This window comes from Grammomys surdaster, unplaced genomic scaffold, assembly GCF_004785775.1.
Source record: "Grammomys surdaster isolate TR1022 unplaced genomic scaffold, NIH_TR_1.0 271, whole genome shotgun sequence".
Classification (NCBI taxonomy): domain Eukaryota; kingdom Metazoa; phylum Chordata; class Mammalia; order Rodentia; family Muridae; genus Grammomys; species Grammomys surdaster.
Genome location: NW_021604712.1, coordinates 8,990,493 through 9,008,210, shown reverse-complemented (window position 1 = coordinate 9,008,210; position 17,718 = coordinate 8,990,493). Strand labels below are relative to the sequence as shown.

Sequence of the window (17,718 nt, the reverse complement as noted above, 5' to 3'; positions counted from 1 at the left end):
AACGTGCCTCACAGTTTTCCCTTGTTCACCATCTGGCGCATAGTCCTGGGAAATAACGGGCTGATTCAGAGCCACGCTCTCGGGAGTCACTGCTTTCCCCAAGTACGCGGCCAAACTAGAAATGCTTATTCTTTGGTTTGAAACCAACAGAAACAAAGCACAAATATTCCTTATGTCATTCATCCGTTTCAACCGGCCAGATTCCCAAGAAACAAAAGCCTCATTTTAATCTGCAGAGCCATGAGTACAGGCTCCGGCTTCTTCTCACTTCTCAGTGCACTCGAGAGCTGCACCCCTTCTGGCATCTGTGTTGGTATGCACACGCATGTCTGGGTTTGCATGCGTGCATACGTGTACATGTGGAGGCCAGAGGTTAATGTCGGGAGTCGTTTCAATAGCGCTCCACCGTCTTTTTTGTGGGACAGGTTTCTCAGGGAAGCTGGAGCTCGTCAGTTGTCTAGACTGACCAGCCAACTAGGGATTCTCTTATCCCTGCCTCTCAATGCTGGGATTACAGGCAAGTGTTGCCATTACTGGCTTTTTTTTTTTAAAGTGTGTGACATGTATGTATATATGTATGTATGTATGTATGTATGTGTGCTCACATGTGTGCATGTGGAGACCAGGGGTTGATGGTAGGTCTCCCTCTGTTGCTTTCCACCTCATTTACTGAGACCAAATCTCTCACTTGAACTCAGAGCTTGTAGATGTGGTTGGTCTAGCTAGCTGGCTTGCCCTAGGAATCCTGCCTTTGCTTCTTGGGTGCTGGGCTTATATTTGGGCCACCATATCTGCATAGCATTTAAATGGGGGCTGGGGACCTAAATGCAGGTCCTTATGTTTGCATGGCAAGTACTTTACCCATGTAGCCATCTCTCCAGATCCACACTTAGCTTGTGTGTGTGTGTGTGTGTGTGTGTGTGTGTGTGTGTGTATATTTTTGGAGATCAGACTCATGCTTATGTGGCAGCCACTTTACCAAAGTGGGCTACCTTCCCATCCCTTGTGTCATCCTGTGTCAGGATGCTTTACAAAACTTTGTAGCAGCTACTGTGTGTCCCTTAATCCCCAGCCAGGCAAGCCTGGCTTATAGGTGTTACTGTTGCAGACCGCATGACTGATGTTGTAACTGAGGCTGTGGGTCTCTCTACACAGCTACAATGTAGAGGAGCAGGAGAATGTAGAAAACAGCATACAAACTGGACTGTGGCTTTCGTGATACAAACCAGAGGGCAAGACCAGGGATCCGGAAAGCTGGTGAGGTTGTTCCTGGAGACATTCAGATAGGTCAGAGACTTGAAGGAGTGCATAAATTGGACAGGGAGCTCTGTCAGCCTATTGTCAGCTAGATCGAGTTCCTGTAGCTTCCGCAGGCCGATCCAGTTAGTGGCTATAGGTCGAAAAGAGTATGCAAGGTCAAACGTACTGCAGTCCCAACCATCAAGAAAGTGGCTAATGACACAGGGTCATCGATGGAGATACGTACCATTCTCTTCTTCAAACAACCGCTCCAGATAGTTTTTGGAAGCAGTCAGCTTTTGAAGTTTTGAGAGGTGCAAGAATCCGGGAGGGAGGTGGGACAGTTTGTTGCTGGAGATGTCAATTTCAAGTAACCTGGGGCCAGAGAGAAGGGAGTCAGGGACCAGAAGAGCAACAGCAGTATGTAATGATCTCTCGCTAGACAAGGCATGTGCATTCTCTCTGCACACACAGTTTGAAAAATGTGTGGGATCATTACGAGGCCTTTTTACTCATTTGGTTAACCATTATCACAATGGAATCTGACTTTGGTGGGTCCTGGTTCTTCCGAATATCCAGGGATTAAAATCTTTGCCTGTGTAAAACAAGCAGTGCCCTGGAACTGCCAAGAGGCCACGGAGCAGGACTGCAATCTTGTAGGGCTTGCAAACCCGCTCATTTGACCCAGGTTAAGAAGCTTGTGCAGATGGCCTTTGTTCTTTCCATTTTTCAGTTTGTAAAACTTATTTATGAGATTCAAGGACTAACTTCAAGCCCTTACCAACCATTCTTGTCTCTTACAATATTTAAATTCCCAGTTTCTTTTAAAACTTACACCAGTGTGCCCCAGCACCCCCTTGGAGGTCAGAGTACAACTTTCAGGAATCAGCTCTTTTCTTGCCAGTATGTAGGTTCTAGGACATCAGGCTTGACAGCAAGCATCTCTGCCCACTGGGTAATCTTGCCAGCCTAAGCATTAGCTGTGGCAGTGACCTCAAGTCCTTTCTGCCATGAAGCCTGGTGGCTACAGATCCTAAAAAAAAATCCAAGTACAGTCCTCTGATGGTTCATTATGATTGTCAAACGCTCTGGGCATGTCTGTGAGGGACCATTCAGATCAGGTGAGTTGGGATGGGAAGGCACTGAATGTGTGTGGAACCATCTCATGGGTTGGGGCTCCTAGGCTGAGTACCAAGAAGCAGTCATGTCTCTCTGCTTCCCAGCTAGAGATGCAGCATGACCAGCCACCTCCTGATCCTTCAGCCATGCCTTTCCCACCACATTAAATTGTCTCCTTCAAACTGTGAGTCAGAATAAACCTTTCCTTCTTTAAGTAATCAGAGTATTTAGTCACAACAACGAGAAAAGTAATTGACAGATGTCCTTCCCTTCCCTGGGCCACCTCAGGGCTCAGGGCTCTAGGAAAGACAGGCAGTGACCTGTGTTCAAGCGCCACCACATTCCCCTAGTTGACCCTTTCCTCTGGCTTTTTCTGGTGGGGTAAACCCTTCTACCAACCTAGGAAGCTTCTAACCACTGTCCTCTAATTCTGAGCAGGATCCAGCTGGGTACTTTGGACAAACAGCTCTGCGTGGCTACGGATGATCTTAGCCCAGACCATCTGTTCAGACTTCTCTGGCTCCTAAGGGGTCAGAGATCTTGACTGCCATGCTCTCGTGAGCTCTTGTAAGAGTGAACATCCTGTTTACTACCGCCACGAGCTAGTTTTCCAAAACATAAAATTCAACCAAGGACCCTCTGATGGGTGGGCACAGAGCACCTTGTCCATACTCCTGGGCCCACCTGGAGCAGATGATTTCGTCGGATGACTGCACGCAGGGCAGCTCCCCCAGGTGGTTGTTTGAAAGGTTCAGCTTCTTCAGATTGATGAGTCCCCATGGGATGATGGAGGGGAGCGAAGGCAGGCAGTTGGCAGAGAGGTCAAGCTCTGTGATCTGGCAGGAGATGTCTAAGAGCCAGTCCAGGTCCACCCAGGGCAACCTGAGATGGGACCATTTCACACGGAGTGCCTGTGGTTGCACAGCAAGGGACAGCACGTAAGTTTGGTGAGTCCAGGCCCAAGGTAGGCCTGGAGTAAAAGGTTCAAGTAAGGCCATCTACCCACTCCAGCTGGAACCCTGTCCTGAGACGCTGGGACCATGTCTACCTGGCCTCCACAGCTGCCGCCGTGGTAGCTGGCACAGGGAGGTAGGGACTGTGTCTTCCTGGCCTCCACAGCTGCTGCCATGGTAGCTGGCACAGGCAGGAGGCAAGTGTGCTCTGTACAAACCATCTACTCATGGCCCTGAGTCACCTCCAGAGGGTACTGGTGGGCCCAGAGCCAACCCTTGAGAGGTGTACACTGAGGTGCAGAGAAGCAGCAATGGCATGTGGGTCCAAAGGAGGCCCCCCGAGGCTTGAACATCCTCTTCTTAGGCAGGGAGAAGGCTGAGTCCCAAATGTGGCTCTGAGATCTCTGTTCTTGACTCACTTTGTGTGATCTAGGTGGCCACTGTCTGCAGCCACCTAGAACTGTGCCAGGACACACTTTGGACACCACCAAATGGAGATCCAGAACTCCGGTCCACAACTCACAGCAAGAAACCCACCCCCTTAGCAAACAGCCCAGAAAGCAAGATAACCATTGTTATCTCTGGAACAACCTAATGAGCTAACCAATTTCCTCTGCAACAGTCGGCCCAGGACTATATTAGTAACAACTTCCCTAATTTTTGGCCCTGCTTCCAGTTCAGGTCAACCTGAGGAAGCTAAGTATGGCCCCTGCAGAGATAAACAGGAATCCCTACTTCCAGAGATGTCTTCAATTTCCATGGACAATAATAACCTCCATTGAAGATGCAGTAAAACCTTCCCTTGGTCCTGTTCTGAGCTCTGTGCCCTGGGTCTCTGCCACATGCAAACAACAGTCCAATCTCTTGCTGTGGCACACCCAGAACATGTTCCTTATTTCTTTTCAAAAGAGAAAGTCAGAAATCCTAGTGATTTGCCATTGTCAGGCAGCAAATGGGTCCTGGTTAAAAATATAAGACTAAGGCTTTCCTCTGTCTTCAGGGTTATCAAAGAGTCCGAGACTCAATTGGGTTTCAGGGAAGAAGAAATATGTTTTTTGGCTTGTATATCCAAAGCAACTGAAAATCCATAACAGAAAATCACAGGGTTAGAAATATAAGCAAAAATTAGTGTTTCACAAATGGGAACATGTAAGAACTGCGGGAACTGTGGGAAAGGTACCAGTAATGCCTGTTAAGTGGACCTTTCGCAATTGGCAGCAGCTGAGAGGTGATCATATCTGGCCACAAGGTGGTGCTGTGCACATTGTTTTTAGCTCCCTTAGCCAAATCCTGGAAAGGCTGTGTACCCTGCAGGCCCTTCCGACAGAATGATCTCCGGCCTTTCTCTCCCTCTTCAGGTTTTTTAGATGAAGAAGGGATGAACAGCTAAGATCCAGAGAGAGAAATCTTAGCCTCTGGCATTGTGTTAGATAAGTCACTCAGTTTCCCTGGCAGCCTTTTTCCCTTTTAATGACTGTCTTTCCGAACTTAATCTAAACTTTTAAGTCTAGAAAAATCTAAAGTTTGCTGAGAGTTGAACTAGGACCCAATGGACCCCACAGACCTCGAGTCACCTGCTGTTAAATATCACCACCATGGCTGTCTCCCAGTTCTTTCCAAACACAAAACCATCCACTCTGGGGCTGGGGAGCCCCAGAGTTAAGCACTTGCTAAGTGTGGCTCCCAGTACTCACGTTGGGTGGCTCACAGTTGCCTGTAACTCCAGCTTCGAGGGGATGGTATGCTTCTGGGTCTGAGGGCACCTGTGCCCATCATCTATACCCCCCCCTACACACAATAAAACATTCAAAAATAAAACCAAAATTCTTCACCCTTTACTGAACCATTTCTGAATGTTATATCATGGCATGTGTCCTAGTTAGGGTCTCTATTGCTGTGGTGAAACACCATGACCAAAGCACCTTGGGGAGAAAGAGTTTATTTGGCCTACACTTCCACATCCCTGTTCATATAAGGAAGTCAGGCCAGGAACTCAGGCAGGGCAGGAACTCGGAGGCAGGAGCTGGTGCAGAGGCTTCTTTCACTGTGATCCTTCTAGCAGAAAAAAAACAGCCACATAGAGGACTGTGGCATGTACCACTAACCTCACTAGACCCAAAGGACAGGGGAACGCCATTGGTACTGCCAGTTCTTAAAGCTCTTTCTAAGGCCCACTGCCACACGTTTCTTCACAACTGAAATCTGATAAACTCATGCCCAGAGAGAAGTGGCCGAAGTCTGAAGACACGATGACATACTTGGAAGACAGATGAGCACACAGCACTATGCACTCGGGGCGGGATGGGGCATACCATAGACAAACACGAAAGCTTTCCACCTGGTCTTGGGTTACGTTGGAAATTTGAGCTGACACGTTTTATTATTCTCTGTGCATGGGTACCTAGAGTGCCTAAGTGTTCACGGGGTGCCAGAAAGAGTAGATAAAGAACACCAGATGGCAGCGATATCTGCACACTTGACAGGAACAGGTTCAGCAAGCCTGCAGTGCTCGTTGCTTGTTTGTGTTAGTCTGGGTGAAATTACCACAAACCAAGCTCCAAGGGAGCACAGCCAGCCATTGCATAACCCTGTCCTAGAGGCCTGAACCGAGAGATCAAAGGCAGCTGGCACAGACTGCTCAACAGCTCAGCCATCAGGCCTCACGAACTGGCCGAATACAGATGGAAACTGTCCCGGTGTTTGTCTCCAAACCTTTTAAATGTTGGCCAAATGAGAGGAAGCACACAGGAAGCACCGCCCGCGCCTGGAGGCAGCAAAGGATGGCTTGGAGAGCTGTTTTCCAAGGTGATGGTTGGGACTCGGGTTGTTAAGATGTCAGGTGGGAGGCTGGGGAGATGCTCAGTGGGGAAAAGTGTTTACCATCCAAGTCTGCGGACCAGAATTTTATTCCCAGAACCCAAGTAAAGGTGGAAAGAGACAATTGCTAGGCCTCTCAGCAGGAAGCATTCTGGTCATACTGGGACACAAGCTCTCCTCTCCTTTTTACAATTCTCACCCAGGAATCAAATGGCTCCCCCAATGCTGTCTTCAGATTTTCCTACATACATCACACAAACATTCTGTACACACACCATCGCACACACACCTTTGTAGAGACAGATGACAGACAGACACACAATAGTAACAATAAGATTAAAAGCTTATTTTTATAAAGAACTGAAAGGGTTGTGCATGTTTGTTGGGCCATGGGCAGAGAGTGCTGTAGAGAAAGCTCTTCTGATCTGGGGATGGAGGCTATAACGCAGATGGATTATCTGTCTTGCATATTCTAGAAGCTACTGGCCACATAGGTATCACTTTTCCCCACTCCAAAATATTTTTCACTATATTTTATTTATTTTGAGTGTGTTTGTGTTTATCTGTGTGAACATGCACACCACGGCACACATAGAGGTCAGAGGACAACCTGAAGGGATGAGTTCTCTCCTTCTGCCATGTGGGTCCTGAGGATGGAACTCAAGGTTTCAGGCTCAGAGGCAAGCACCTTCACCTACTGAGCCACCTTTACCTCACCTAGCTGAACTTTACTTTTACTTTTATGTCACTGTAACTCTGTTGGCTAAAGAAAAAAAATTATTCAAAGGAGGGTTGGACTCTCCCATGGTTTTAGCTTAGCTTTAAAATCCATTGAGAGAGGCTAAAGAACAGGTCCAGAAGAGACACGAAAAAGGATCATTGGCTCAGAGACTGGCCTGGTAGGGTCCCAAGCCGTGAGTCAGGTGGTGAGCTTGGTAGAGTGAAGCCTTTGTTTCTTATCAGGACTCTGCTGACCCTCAGGGCAGAATTCATAGATCTGCCTCCCTTATTCCCAATCTGCTGTTCATGTCAGTTCTGTCTACTGGGCTCACAGCTAAGTCAGACCCATAACCCCTATAAACCCCTCGATGGGACAGACCACTGTTCAGTGCAGTGGGACACAACACACTGAGAGAGGCAGTCAACAGATGTTTGTTCAGTTGTGACACACTTGTTAAAATGGAGGAACACATCATAGAATACTCTAGAATTGTATGTTGGCCCTTGGCCCACAGCAACCCCCAAACTTTCTTTGTTCAGCAGATGTTCTCAGAGTATGTCTGAAGATGGCTTCTCTTCAATTTGGGGCTTCCAAATGGTGAGAGGAACATCTATGTTCATCTAAAGCTACCTATGCTTTGGTTATGGAAGCATTGAGGAAATGACAACTGGTTGTCGTCCCTGATTAGAATTTGTTTGAATTGTCACAGGACTTTGAGTTTAGCATGCCATAATCTCAGTCATATGTATGCTAATTTTTATAGAAATGTGGGTTTATTTTTGCAACTATGTCTATCTAGATAAGTACCTACTCTTGCTAAGCCTATCTGGTCCATTCTTCATCAGGAGGAACAAACAAATGCATCTTCCAGAGGGTTTTATTTTTGCAGTACTGTGTAGAGTTAAAGATGGAGTACCGTCTGCTCTCTAGCTACTCTCTTAAGTTACTTTGTCTATTTCCCAATATCTCCGGCCTTTTTTACTTGTTTGTTTGTTTCTCCATCTGTTTTCTTGGTGTGTAACTCTTTTTAATCTCAAAAAGTTCTAGCTTCTTTTCCAAGTGGCAATCAGAGGCTAGATGAAACCATCAGAGGAATCAGTCAGGCAAAGCCGGAAGGTTCTGTGGTTCAGATCTGGAACATCCTTGCAGTCTAGTGGTAAAGGCCTTGTCTCCAGTGTGTTACTGGGGAGTATGGGGCAAGGAGGAAGTGGGACTTAGTGGGAAGTCTTCTGGTCCTCAGGGGCACACCCTTAAAGGAAGATATCTGGACTCAGTCTCTTCTCTTCTGGTCTCTTTCTTTCAATTCCCAGTCAGGAATCAAATGGGCCTCTTGCTGCATAGTCTCACCCTGATGCCAAGCAACAGGCCCAAGGCAGCGAGGCCAACTGATCATGGCCTGAAACCTCTGAAACCTTGAGATAAAGAAATCTTCCTTCCATATTACTTGATTTCTCTTGGGTATTCTGATATAGTAAAGGAAAGCTAACTAATGAAAAGGAGTCAAAAACAGAGAATCCAGAACATTCCATTAACAGACACCAACAATTAGGTTCCATCCGTATGACACACATAGTAGGAAGAGAGAACCAGTCCGTTAACTTTCACATGTGCTGTGGTGTGTGTGTGTGTGTGTGTGTGTGCACGCACACATACTGAACTGAGACACACACATGCACGCACACACACACATACACATGTGCATGCAGGTATGCATACACATGCACACACAGAATAAAAGACCATAAATAACACCTTTGTGAAAAGCAAAAGGAAGAAATGGATTCTTAAAAACCAAAGGGTACCTTCCAAGAGAGTAGATGAGAAAGGAAGATCACTGGGTAATGAAGTGACCTAAAATCAGCCACCTGGTCAGGGAAGACCTGTGGTGTACAAGGAAGCCCAAGAAAGACTTGAAAATATCTACTTCAGAAAGCAGGGGAAAGAGAGATCAAGAGAGGGAGGAGGGTTTTTTTTCCTAATCCTGAAAGGGGTTACTCAGTTAATTCAATGACTGAATGGGAGAAAAAAATAATATCAGTTCTGATGAAACATGTCTGCTAAAATATATTGTGAGTGTCAGACTCAATAGTGCTTAGCTGCTAATCATATAAGGTAGAATAAATATTACCACAGAAAACAGATGATTGAAAAATGTTAAATACAAAAATAACTTTCACATCCAAGTTTAATGACGTATTAGAAAATTCTACTCCAGTTATCCGTTACTGTAAGGTATGTGGAGGTTAACTGTAGGCATGGGCTCTATGAAGGAATCCCCAGAAACCTGGTAGGGCATGTTGTGTCTGTGAGGGTCTAAAGGATATCAGTGGATGTGGAGCATCTGCCCTCAACATGGGCAGGTGCCGTTCCATCAGCCAGGGACTGAGATGGAACTGAAAAGCAGAAGTCATTTTCTTTGTTTCCTTCTGCCTGAGACATTCCCCTTGTCCTCATTGACAAAAGAAATCCACCATGGGGGCTTTACACTAATGGTCCTCTAGGTTCTCAGGCCTCCCCATTAGTCTATCACTAGACATGTTATTAACACCCATGGCCTCCAGCTAGAAGAATCAAGGGGCTGTTAAGTCTCTACAGTTACACAAACCAACTCCCCTAGTAAGTTTAATCTCCTCAATCAATCATCAATCAATCAGTCAATCACATGTCTGTCCAGATATCCATCCATCTATCCATTAATCACTATTATCTATCTATCTATCTATCTATCTATCTATCTATCTATCTATCTATCTATCTATCATCTATATCTATCTAGCCTGTAAAAATAATTTTTATTCACCAGATGTAGAGGCTTAGTGCTGACTAAGCTCACCCTTTCTAGTTCTTTCTAAACTCTGGCTGGCTGGTTTAACACAGCAATCCTGGCTCAAACTCCTCTCTAAGCTGACTGATTCAATCTGCCTTCTCTCAGCTTCTCACTGAATTGTTCTGCTTGCCTCAAACTAACTCTGGCAATTTGTTCTACTCTTCTGGCTCCTTCTTATTCTCTGGCTTCAACTGCTCCTGCTGACCTGCATTGAACTGGTGAACTCAGGAATAAACTCAACTCCACTGCCCTGCACTCACTGCACTGGATTCCAGATGACTGACTCTCTCTCCCTACTTCTCTTTCCTGTGTTGTTCTTGTGAGAGTTGGACACATCCTATCTCTGACTCTTAGTCAAATCTTTCTCTGATTCGTCACTTTGTCTACCTTTCAATTAGCTATCACTTTCAAACATGGCTATTTCCTTCTATAAACAGTTTTAGCTTAAAGGTGAGTATTGAGGTCATGTCTGTATTCCAGTCAGAGGGATTAAATGTGTATGTTATGTCTGCAATCTAGTTGAATCTCACAGACCCAAATCTTTGGATGTGATCCTTTGTTGGAGCAGCCATGTTGCTGGATTAAAACTTCTCTACATATCCATTCATTTTTTTATCTATGTTATTTACCCATTTATTCCACTGGCTGTGCTATCAGAGGAGCCCTGACTAATACAAGCAGAATCAAGACCTGAGTGTAGTCCAGAGGTTGAGCTACCATCCGATGACAGCACTTCTCATGAGCTTCTTGCAGTGCACACAAAGTACTTCCAACTGACCATTTATAGCATCCCTGCAAGGCTGCTGCAATCTGCACAGAAAGAACTCTGGGAGGGACCTAGTCTTATAACAGACTCAGGACTGTAGTTTATATGCCCAGCATTCAATATCACTCCCTCTCTACCACACTTGCATCCTTACAGGGCTATAGAAAAGCTGAGAGCCATCCAAAGACACCCAAGACAGGTGATATGATAAAAGACAAATTATTACCATAAAAATTACAATGAAGTTAAATCTTTATGTCCTGACACAAGGCAAAAGAGATAACAGAAAAATCAATGAAAGTGCAGGTAAAAATGACAATAGACCATGAAAGATGAAGAATGCAGAGAACCATGGGGGATTTACAAAGCTATATGTCATGTAACTGCAGGAGGCTACCAAAGGGCAGAGGACAGAGAATACGTTCTATTTCACATAGGAAGCTTTCATCAACTGGTTAAGCCTGGAGATATGAAGGGAAAGAAACTTGGAAAAGCACTCTTGCAATGTATCTCGCGCCTTTCCCGACTACATAGGTGATCACACCTATGATCACCTTTGAGGATTAAACAGTGTCCAATTATTTGGACATTGAAACATCTCCCCTTTAAATAACACGGGATGAGGAGAGGAGAAGAAAAAAATCCAACACACAGCAACAGTATAGAAACTTAGGACAACAAAAGCCTCTCGGTGATTGGAGAGCACACAGCTCTGATCCGTTGTAAGAGGGAAAAAGGAAACACCATAGTGCTCTGTGTTCCCTCAGCACAGAGGGATGAAAGAGAGCAGAAAAGCAAAGGCAGGCAGGCTACTATGGAAAATGGAGTTGAACGGAAAGCAAGAGTGTGATCAGGAAGGTCAAGGTGAGTAGCTCTCAAAGATACTGAAGTTGATCGTCAACGATGAGCTTAAAATTAGACATGCTCACTTTCTGGTGGGATCTGAGTCTGGCTCCACAGTGGAGTCAGGTCAGGGGAGAAGTTAGGTCTTCAAACACAGTCAAAAGCTCATGGCTGGGGAGGTCATGGGATCTTCTATTGCTGGTTTGTTTAACGCCCCTGTGGAACTGCCTTCTAAACATTTAGGGTTACACCATAGGTCAGCATTACTCTCGGCCTTGGCCAGAGATGCCTTTTCCTGCAGTGGGCAGCTGGCAAAAGTTCTGAGAGTAGTCGAATGTCAAATGCTCAGCCCTAAATGGAACACCTATATCATCTCTCCACAAGTTTAGGGCGTATAGTGAAAGAGGCAGAAATGAATGTAAGGTAGGGGTGGAGATAGATGCTATGAAATGCCATCTTTTGGATATGACTCTGCATTTGCATCCATGACCTCAATAACGCTATGGCTACCCATACGAGACCAGGTCAACAAGATCAGGGGTTCAATGAGTTACAGTGGGGGGAAGTTCAGGGGAGGTGGGAGGTGGAGGAGTTGGGGTGCATAAATATATGTGCATGAAATTGGTAAAGAATAAAAGATATTTAAAAAGAAACTAACCCAATACTTAATAACCAAGGAGTAAATATGGCAGTCGAAAAGCCGGTGTAAAAATCATTGTTAAAAATATGGCAGATTTTTATTGCTAGTCACAGCTAACAAGCCCCTGACTGCACTGAAATACAAGACTTATTTACCAAAAGAAAAATTACCCAACGTGACACAGTAAAAGTAAGTGGGAAATGATGCATCCAAGGGAAATAATTAAAGAACCATTCCCACAAGTTCCTGATTCAATATAAATTGATCTCAAGTAAAAAGTTTAAAGAACAAACAGTCCCCATGTTGTGTAAATGAATCCTTGCTACAGCTGCTCATTTCGTTTTATGAGTCAGAACCAGGAATTCTGTAAGAGCCATTAAAATTCCAGGTCAATTGCATGTGTGTTCATGGATGTAAAAACTGCCATAACATCTTTAAAAATAGACTGCAATTAAACCAAACTCAAATATTTCAGTCCTAGGGTCGATTAATGTCTCTCCAGAAAACCAGCACAGTGCTAGCTCAGACCCTGCCAACCCCAGTTGATTACGGAGGAAAGGGATCACAGAGCTACACCTTAAGTCAGATGAACACTAGTCACTTCTTAGGGAAAAGCCTGGCTCTACCTTCATTAACTCTCCTGTTTTCCACCCTGATGATAGGACCTGGGCCTCTTGCATGACAGATACAGTCTACACTAAGCCCCTAAAGTTTTTGAAAAGTTACAGGGTCCCTCCCAGTCAATAATGTCCTTTTTTCCTTATAATATTTTAGTTATTCTAAAATTCTAAATAGAGGAAATTTGTAAAAAATCATCCACCACTGCTTTGCTAACAGTTGAGAAAGAGAAAAGGCCAGAAATGAAAAATCTGTGTGTAGTTACCAAAGATCTACAGCTTATTATTGTGAGACACCCCCCCCAGGCTCCTCAGTTTTTAAGTAAAAGCAAAATTTCTGCCCCACACTTACGTGAGAGTTTAAAGCAGAATACTTTGCATAGTACATTTAAGCTATGATATCATATAAACAGAAGGGACATTATTTGAAATTTAAAAATTCAACAGTCTATCCATTTATGCAGCCAAGTATTCACCCGTCCATCCAATCATTCACCCATATATCCATCTGTCCTTTCATCCATAAACCACCCCTACCCCCACCCATCTAACTATTCATCTAACCACTTATTCAAACATGCATGCATCCAATGATCCATCCATCCATCTATTCATTCATCCACCATCCATCCATCCACCCGCCCATCCATCCATTGTCCATCCATCCATCCATCCATCCATCCATCCATCCATCTGCCCATCCATCCATCCATCCATCCATCCATCCATCCATCCATCCGCCCATCCATCCATCTGCCCATCCATCCATCCGCCCATCCAACCATCCGCCCGCCCATCCATCCATCCATCCATCCATCCATCCATCCATCCATCCATCTGCCCATCCATCCATCTGCCCATCCATCCATCCATCCATCCATCCACCCACCCACCCACCTACCCACCCACCCACCCATCATCCATCCATCCATCCATCCATCCATCCATCCATCCATCCAACCATCCAACCATCTACTAATCCTGTTCAGAATCTATGTTGAATGGCAAGGATGAAGTGAGCAAAGGTGGTCAGGGATGCTGCTTTCAGGAAGCTTCTGTTCAGGTAGTGGAGTTGACATCACACAGGAATGTCATCCAAAGAGTCAACCCTAGATGTTAAGAATAAGGCAGACAGGAAGTTTTGAGAGATAATGAGATGTGTGTCCATACGGTGAATCAAGGAAGACCTACCTGAGGATGCTGTGTGGGGCTGATGTCTGTAGGGTAATTTGGGGGTGTAAAGAAGTGGGTGTATCAAGTGTTGAGGAGGCAGGGACTCTTTCCTCCCTGGTCTTGGATATTTAAGCTTTACTCCTCAATTTTCCTTCTTGTAAATATCAGGATTTGGCTGTTTGTGACAGTCACTATATACATATCTTTTGAATTATGTCCTATGGATAAATTTCAGAAATGAAATACTGAAACCAGAATAATTCCCTGGGAGAAAAAAAAATTACTAATCTTTGTCATGTGATGCCAATCATTTTTGCACACGTGGAACCGATCTTCAGTGCCAGCCACATGATGGTGTGCCCCCTGCTCTGAGCCTTGCCAAATGTCACACTGAGCATTTCTGTTTATGTTTGGTTGTTTGATAGCTGGGTGACCTTGCTTTAAGTTGCTTTAAATTGGTTTACCGTAATTGCTACTAGGTTTGTGTATGTTCTCCTGGGGTGGTTCGTTGTCTTGGGTCTGCTCACATGTGAATTCACTCCCTGTTTCTCTTGTTTGTGTCTAGTGGACTCTGTAACCAAGGTGACCTCAGAGGTGAAAGCACAGCCAGGCAATGTGGAGTCCCAGTCACAGGAGGGGACTCACAGACACTGGCTGGACTAAAGCCAGCCCCAACTGATGAGAAGTGACCCGTCATAGAGAGAGATGACCAATTCTGGATTTACATTTTTTTTTGTTGCTTTGCTTTTTATTCTTGTGTTTTGTTGAGATGATGTCTCTCTCTGTTGTCTAACTATTCTGGAACTCCTGGGCTCAGTTTTCCTGCTCCAGCCTCCCAGTTAGGTGGGAATTCAGGTGTGACCTTCTCCAGCTTTACTGTACATCAAAAATAGGCTCATTTAAAAATACCCTTTATTATAAATAATTTTGCTAATTAAATGCATTCATATCATGTCCATCTCCCTGCTTTTTATAATCGATGAGTACTTCTAATCTTTATGAGGAGGATAATTCTGAGGAGTTTCCCAAGCTTAGTTCTAGCTTGCCTGCAGTCTGCCCCGACTATGATTAAACTGAACTGCTGGGCCACATCCCCACAGTCCCGAGATCACTGGTGCTTCTGACCTGCTCTCTTACCCTTCATTTCTGTGTTTTCCAGGTTGCCATGTAAGATCAAGTAATGGTTTTCTGCATGTCTGGTTTATCAACCATTTCCTCTGCTCTTAACTAAATATGAGTAACAAACACAACTACTGCTTTATATCCAAGCTTCTTAAACTGTAGCTTGTTAGCCTATGTGGGGCCATGAGCCCAAATGTGGGAAACTTTGGCAACGGTAAAAGGCTTGTCAATGTGCAATAACTGAAAGACAGCTCCAGATCAATGGTGTCTTGATCCTGAGCTGTTTCCAGCAGAACTCACTGATGTGGTGTCATGTGACTTCACGGCGGTCTCAGATGGAAGTACACAGCACAGGCACTTCCCACTGTACCAGCATGCTAACACAGGTTCCAAAACCACCGCAGCCTGAACCTGGGCTATGGTATTAAGAAATGCAATGCTTTTACTATATATGTAGATATTCTGTTCTTATATAAACGTAATGGTTTAATTAAGGAGAACAAAAACTTCAAATATTTTCCAGCCGTCATTTCTCATGTAAGTACAATAAGAATATGTTTAGACTGTATTGTGCTAGAATGTTTGATTGCAGAAACTATAGTTTGATTCCTAACAAGTTTCATTAAAAAAATCATTCAATGAGCTTCATCTGGGGATTATGACAGAATTTCTAGCACTTTCTGAGATGGCTCTATTCACAGTTCTGCTACCTCAGACTACATATTTATGTGATGTGGTGGTTTTGGCACTGACGTGTGTGTGTGTGTGTGTGTGTGTGTGTACGGTGAAAACATCAGCCACCTCTGAACAATACTGACATTGCTCTAAGTCCTGTAGCATCGGATTTTCAGCTGAGATTTAATTCTTTCTGTAAAGATAAGCATGGACAACCATCTCACTGGTATGCAGATTTGCTGCATAACCTCTAATAACTGGTAAATTATATATATGTCAAAGAATTGTCTTTAAAATAAAGTTCTTTATGATTTACTCTCAGTAGATGTTTGGTTTGTATACCTGTTTTATACAACTATATATCTGTAACAATTTATTAAGCCAAAAGAGATTGCAATTTGTGAATTGAAAACTCTGTGAGAGGCCTTGCTCTGCAGGACGGCTCCAACTGTATCATGTCCCGCAGGACACCTACTGAGAAGAGTCAGTCTGTGCAGACTAGAGAAAATTATACCTGTAAGGAAGACATCCATCCTGCCTCATCCATGGGGAGATGTCCTGAGATCCCAGGGATGCTTGAACTACCAAGCCCCAAATGTGCTATGTGCTTTCCTATATATCTGTGCCAATTGTGTGAGTTTAATTTGTACGTTGCTCATAGTAAGAGATCAACAACAAAACTAATAATAGAATGATAGCAAAAAGTTATCAACAGAAGTCAAGAGACCCTCGTCATTCTCTCCAAATGCATTGGCGTGTATCTGAACGGCCAGCATTTCCTCTTAGGTGCTTGGGACACTGTCAGCAAGATAAGGACTTCTTAAGCACAAGCCCTGGGACACCCTGAGAGTCCATCTGGGAGCTGAGACAGTGGCTACGTGACTATTGGTTGGGTATAGACTCCAGCATGGAGGCACTAGACACGGGGGTGCATCACATCTGGGATGGAATGGGGTGGATTGGAAGTCTAAGATTCCATCATGATGCCTAGAACGGCATACAATTTAAGACATAAGAATAGTTTTATCCAGAATTTTTCATTTAATATTTTTGGACCAAAGTTGACTGCATAATTGACACCATGGGAAGTAGAGCCGTTGGTAACCAGGGACCACTGTAATGCAGCAAGACCAGGAAAGCAAAATGGACAGAAGATGCCTGACTTTGCTTTGTGACCTTCTGAGGGCAGCAGATAGCTTTCTCTTCCACTCACAGGAGCAGGGGGGTGAACAGGCCAGGCTGTGGAACCCAGGATCTTGACAGCACTGTCTCTACCCCTTTGGAGCCTCACTAATCCTGAGACTTAATTCCAGGGAAACTAATTTCCACCTCTGCCACAGGAAACAGAACTTTTAGACACTCACAGGTTGAAGGAACTAACATGGCCACAAAGTACATATGAGACTTCTATATCCCAATTACTTATAGTTCTTGAAGAAAATCCCTTGCAACATGTGCAAGGCCTTACCTAGGAAGACAGTTCTCCCCCAAAGCCTTATCTATCCCTTAAAAAACAAAACAAAAGAAAACTTTTCATCCTATGAGCAGGAGGTATAACCAGCTGGGGCAATTGAGAGCTCTCACAGCCTATCAGAGGCAGAGGCCTAGACCTTCCTGGATGCCTCAGGCCCTTCCTGTGCTGTCGAAGATAAAAACACCCACCCAGGTCACACAGATGAAGACCCGCTTCAGCACAGGCAACCTGCTGCTCAGCTCCAACATGGAGACAGGCTGGTGGGTCACCGGTGGTTAAACTACGCAAGCCAGGGCCAACCCAAAGATGAACGTGAACGGCAGGATCTAAATGGCTCTCTATCTTTACTTAGCTCAGAGATCTGAAAGAGGAAATGATTTCCCCACTGAGCTGTGTCAAAATAAATTTCAGTCCCTGTTGAAGTCCAGTCCTGCAAACGGCCCGGCAAGCCTGCTGGCCTGTCACCCAATGTTGCACAAGAATAAACAGCTAAGGCTCCAGAAACCAGCTAAGCTTTTCCTGGTGTTTCTGACTTCTCTTTTCTAGGTGTCGAAGCCACAAGCTGGGGTTTTTTTGATCCTCACGACAATACAGCACACCACTGTCCAGATGTCCACTGTGAACTTGGCTCTCAGTAGGCAAGAATCTGGCAGTTTAAGATAGACACCAAGAACCAGGGAAATGGCTTTGCCAGGTCTGACTTGGCTTCACTTCCGTTGTCTGAAGAGTGTG

The 17,718-nt window shown here is 44.7% G+C and overlaps 1 protein-coding gene across 2 annotated transcripts in view; it reads right to left on the bottom strand.

Annotated features, from left to right (window-relative positions):
* Lrrk1 (leucine rich repeat kinase 1) overlaps positions 1 to 17,718 on the bottom strand; it is a 128,013-nt gene that overhangs the window by 50,410 nt on the left and 59,885 nt on the right. For both annotated transcript variants that reach the window (XM_028776666.1, XM_028776667.1), the window contains exons 7-9: positions 3,043 to 3,269; positions 1,487 to 1,614; positions 1,227 to 1,390 (exon numbers count right to left, since the gene is read on the bottom strand). In XM_028776666.1, coding sequence (XP_028632499.1) covers positions 1,227 to 1,390; positions 1,487 to 1,614; positions 3,043 to 3,269 — 519 coding nt within the window. The remainder of the gene's footprint in view (positions 1 to 1,226; positions 1,391 to 1,486; positions 1,615 to 3,042; positions 3,270 to 17,718) is intronic.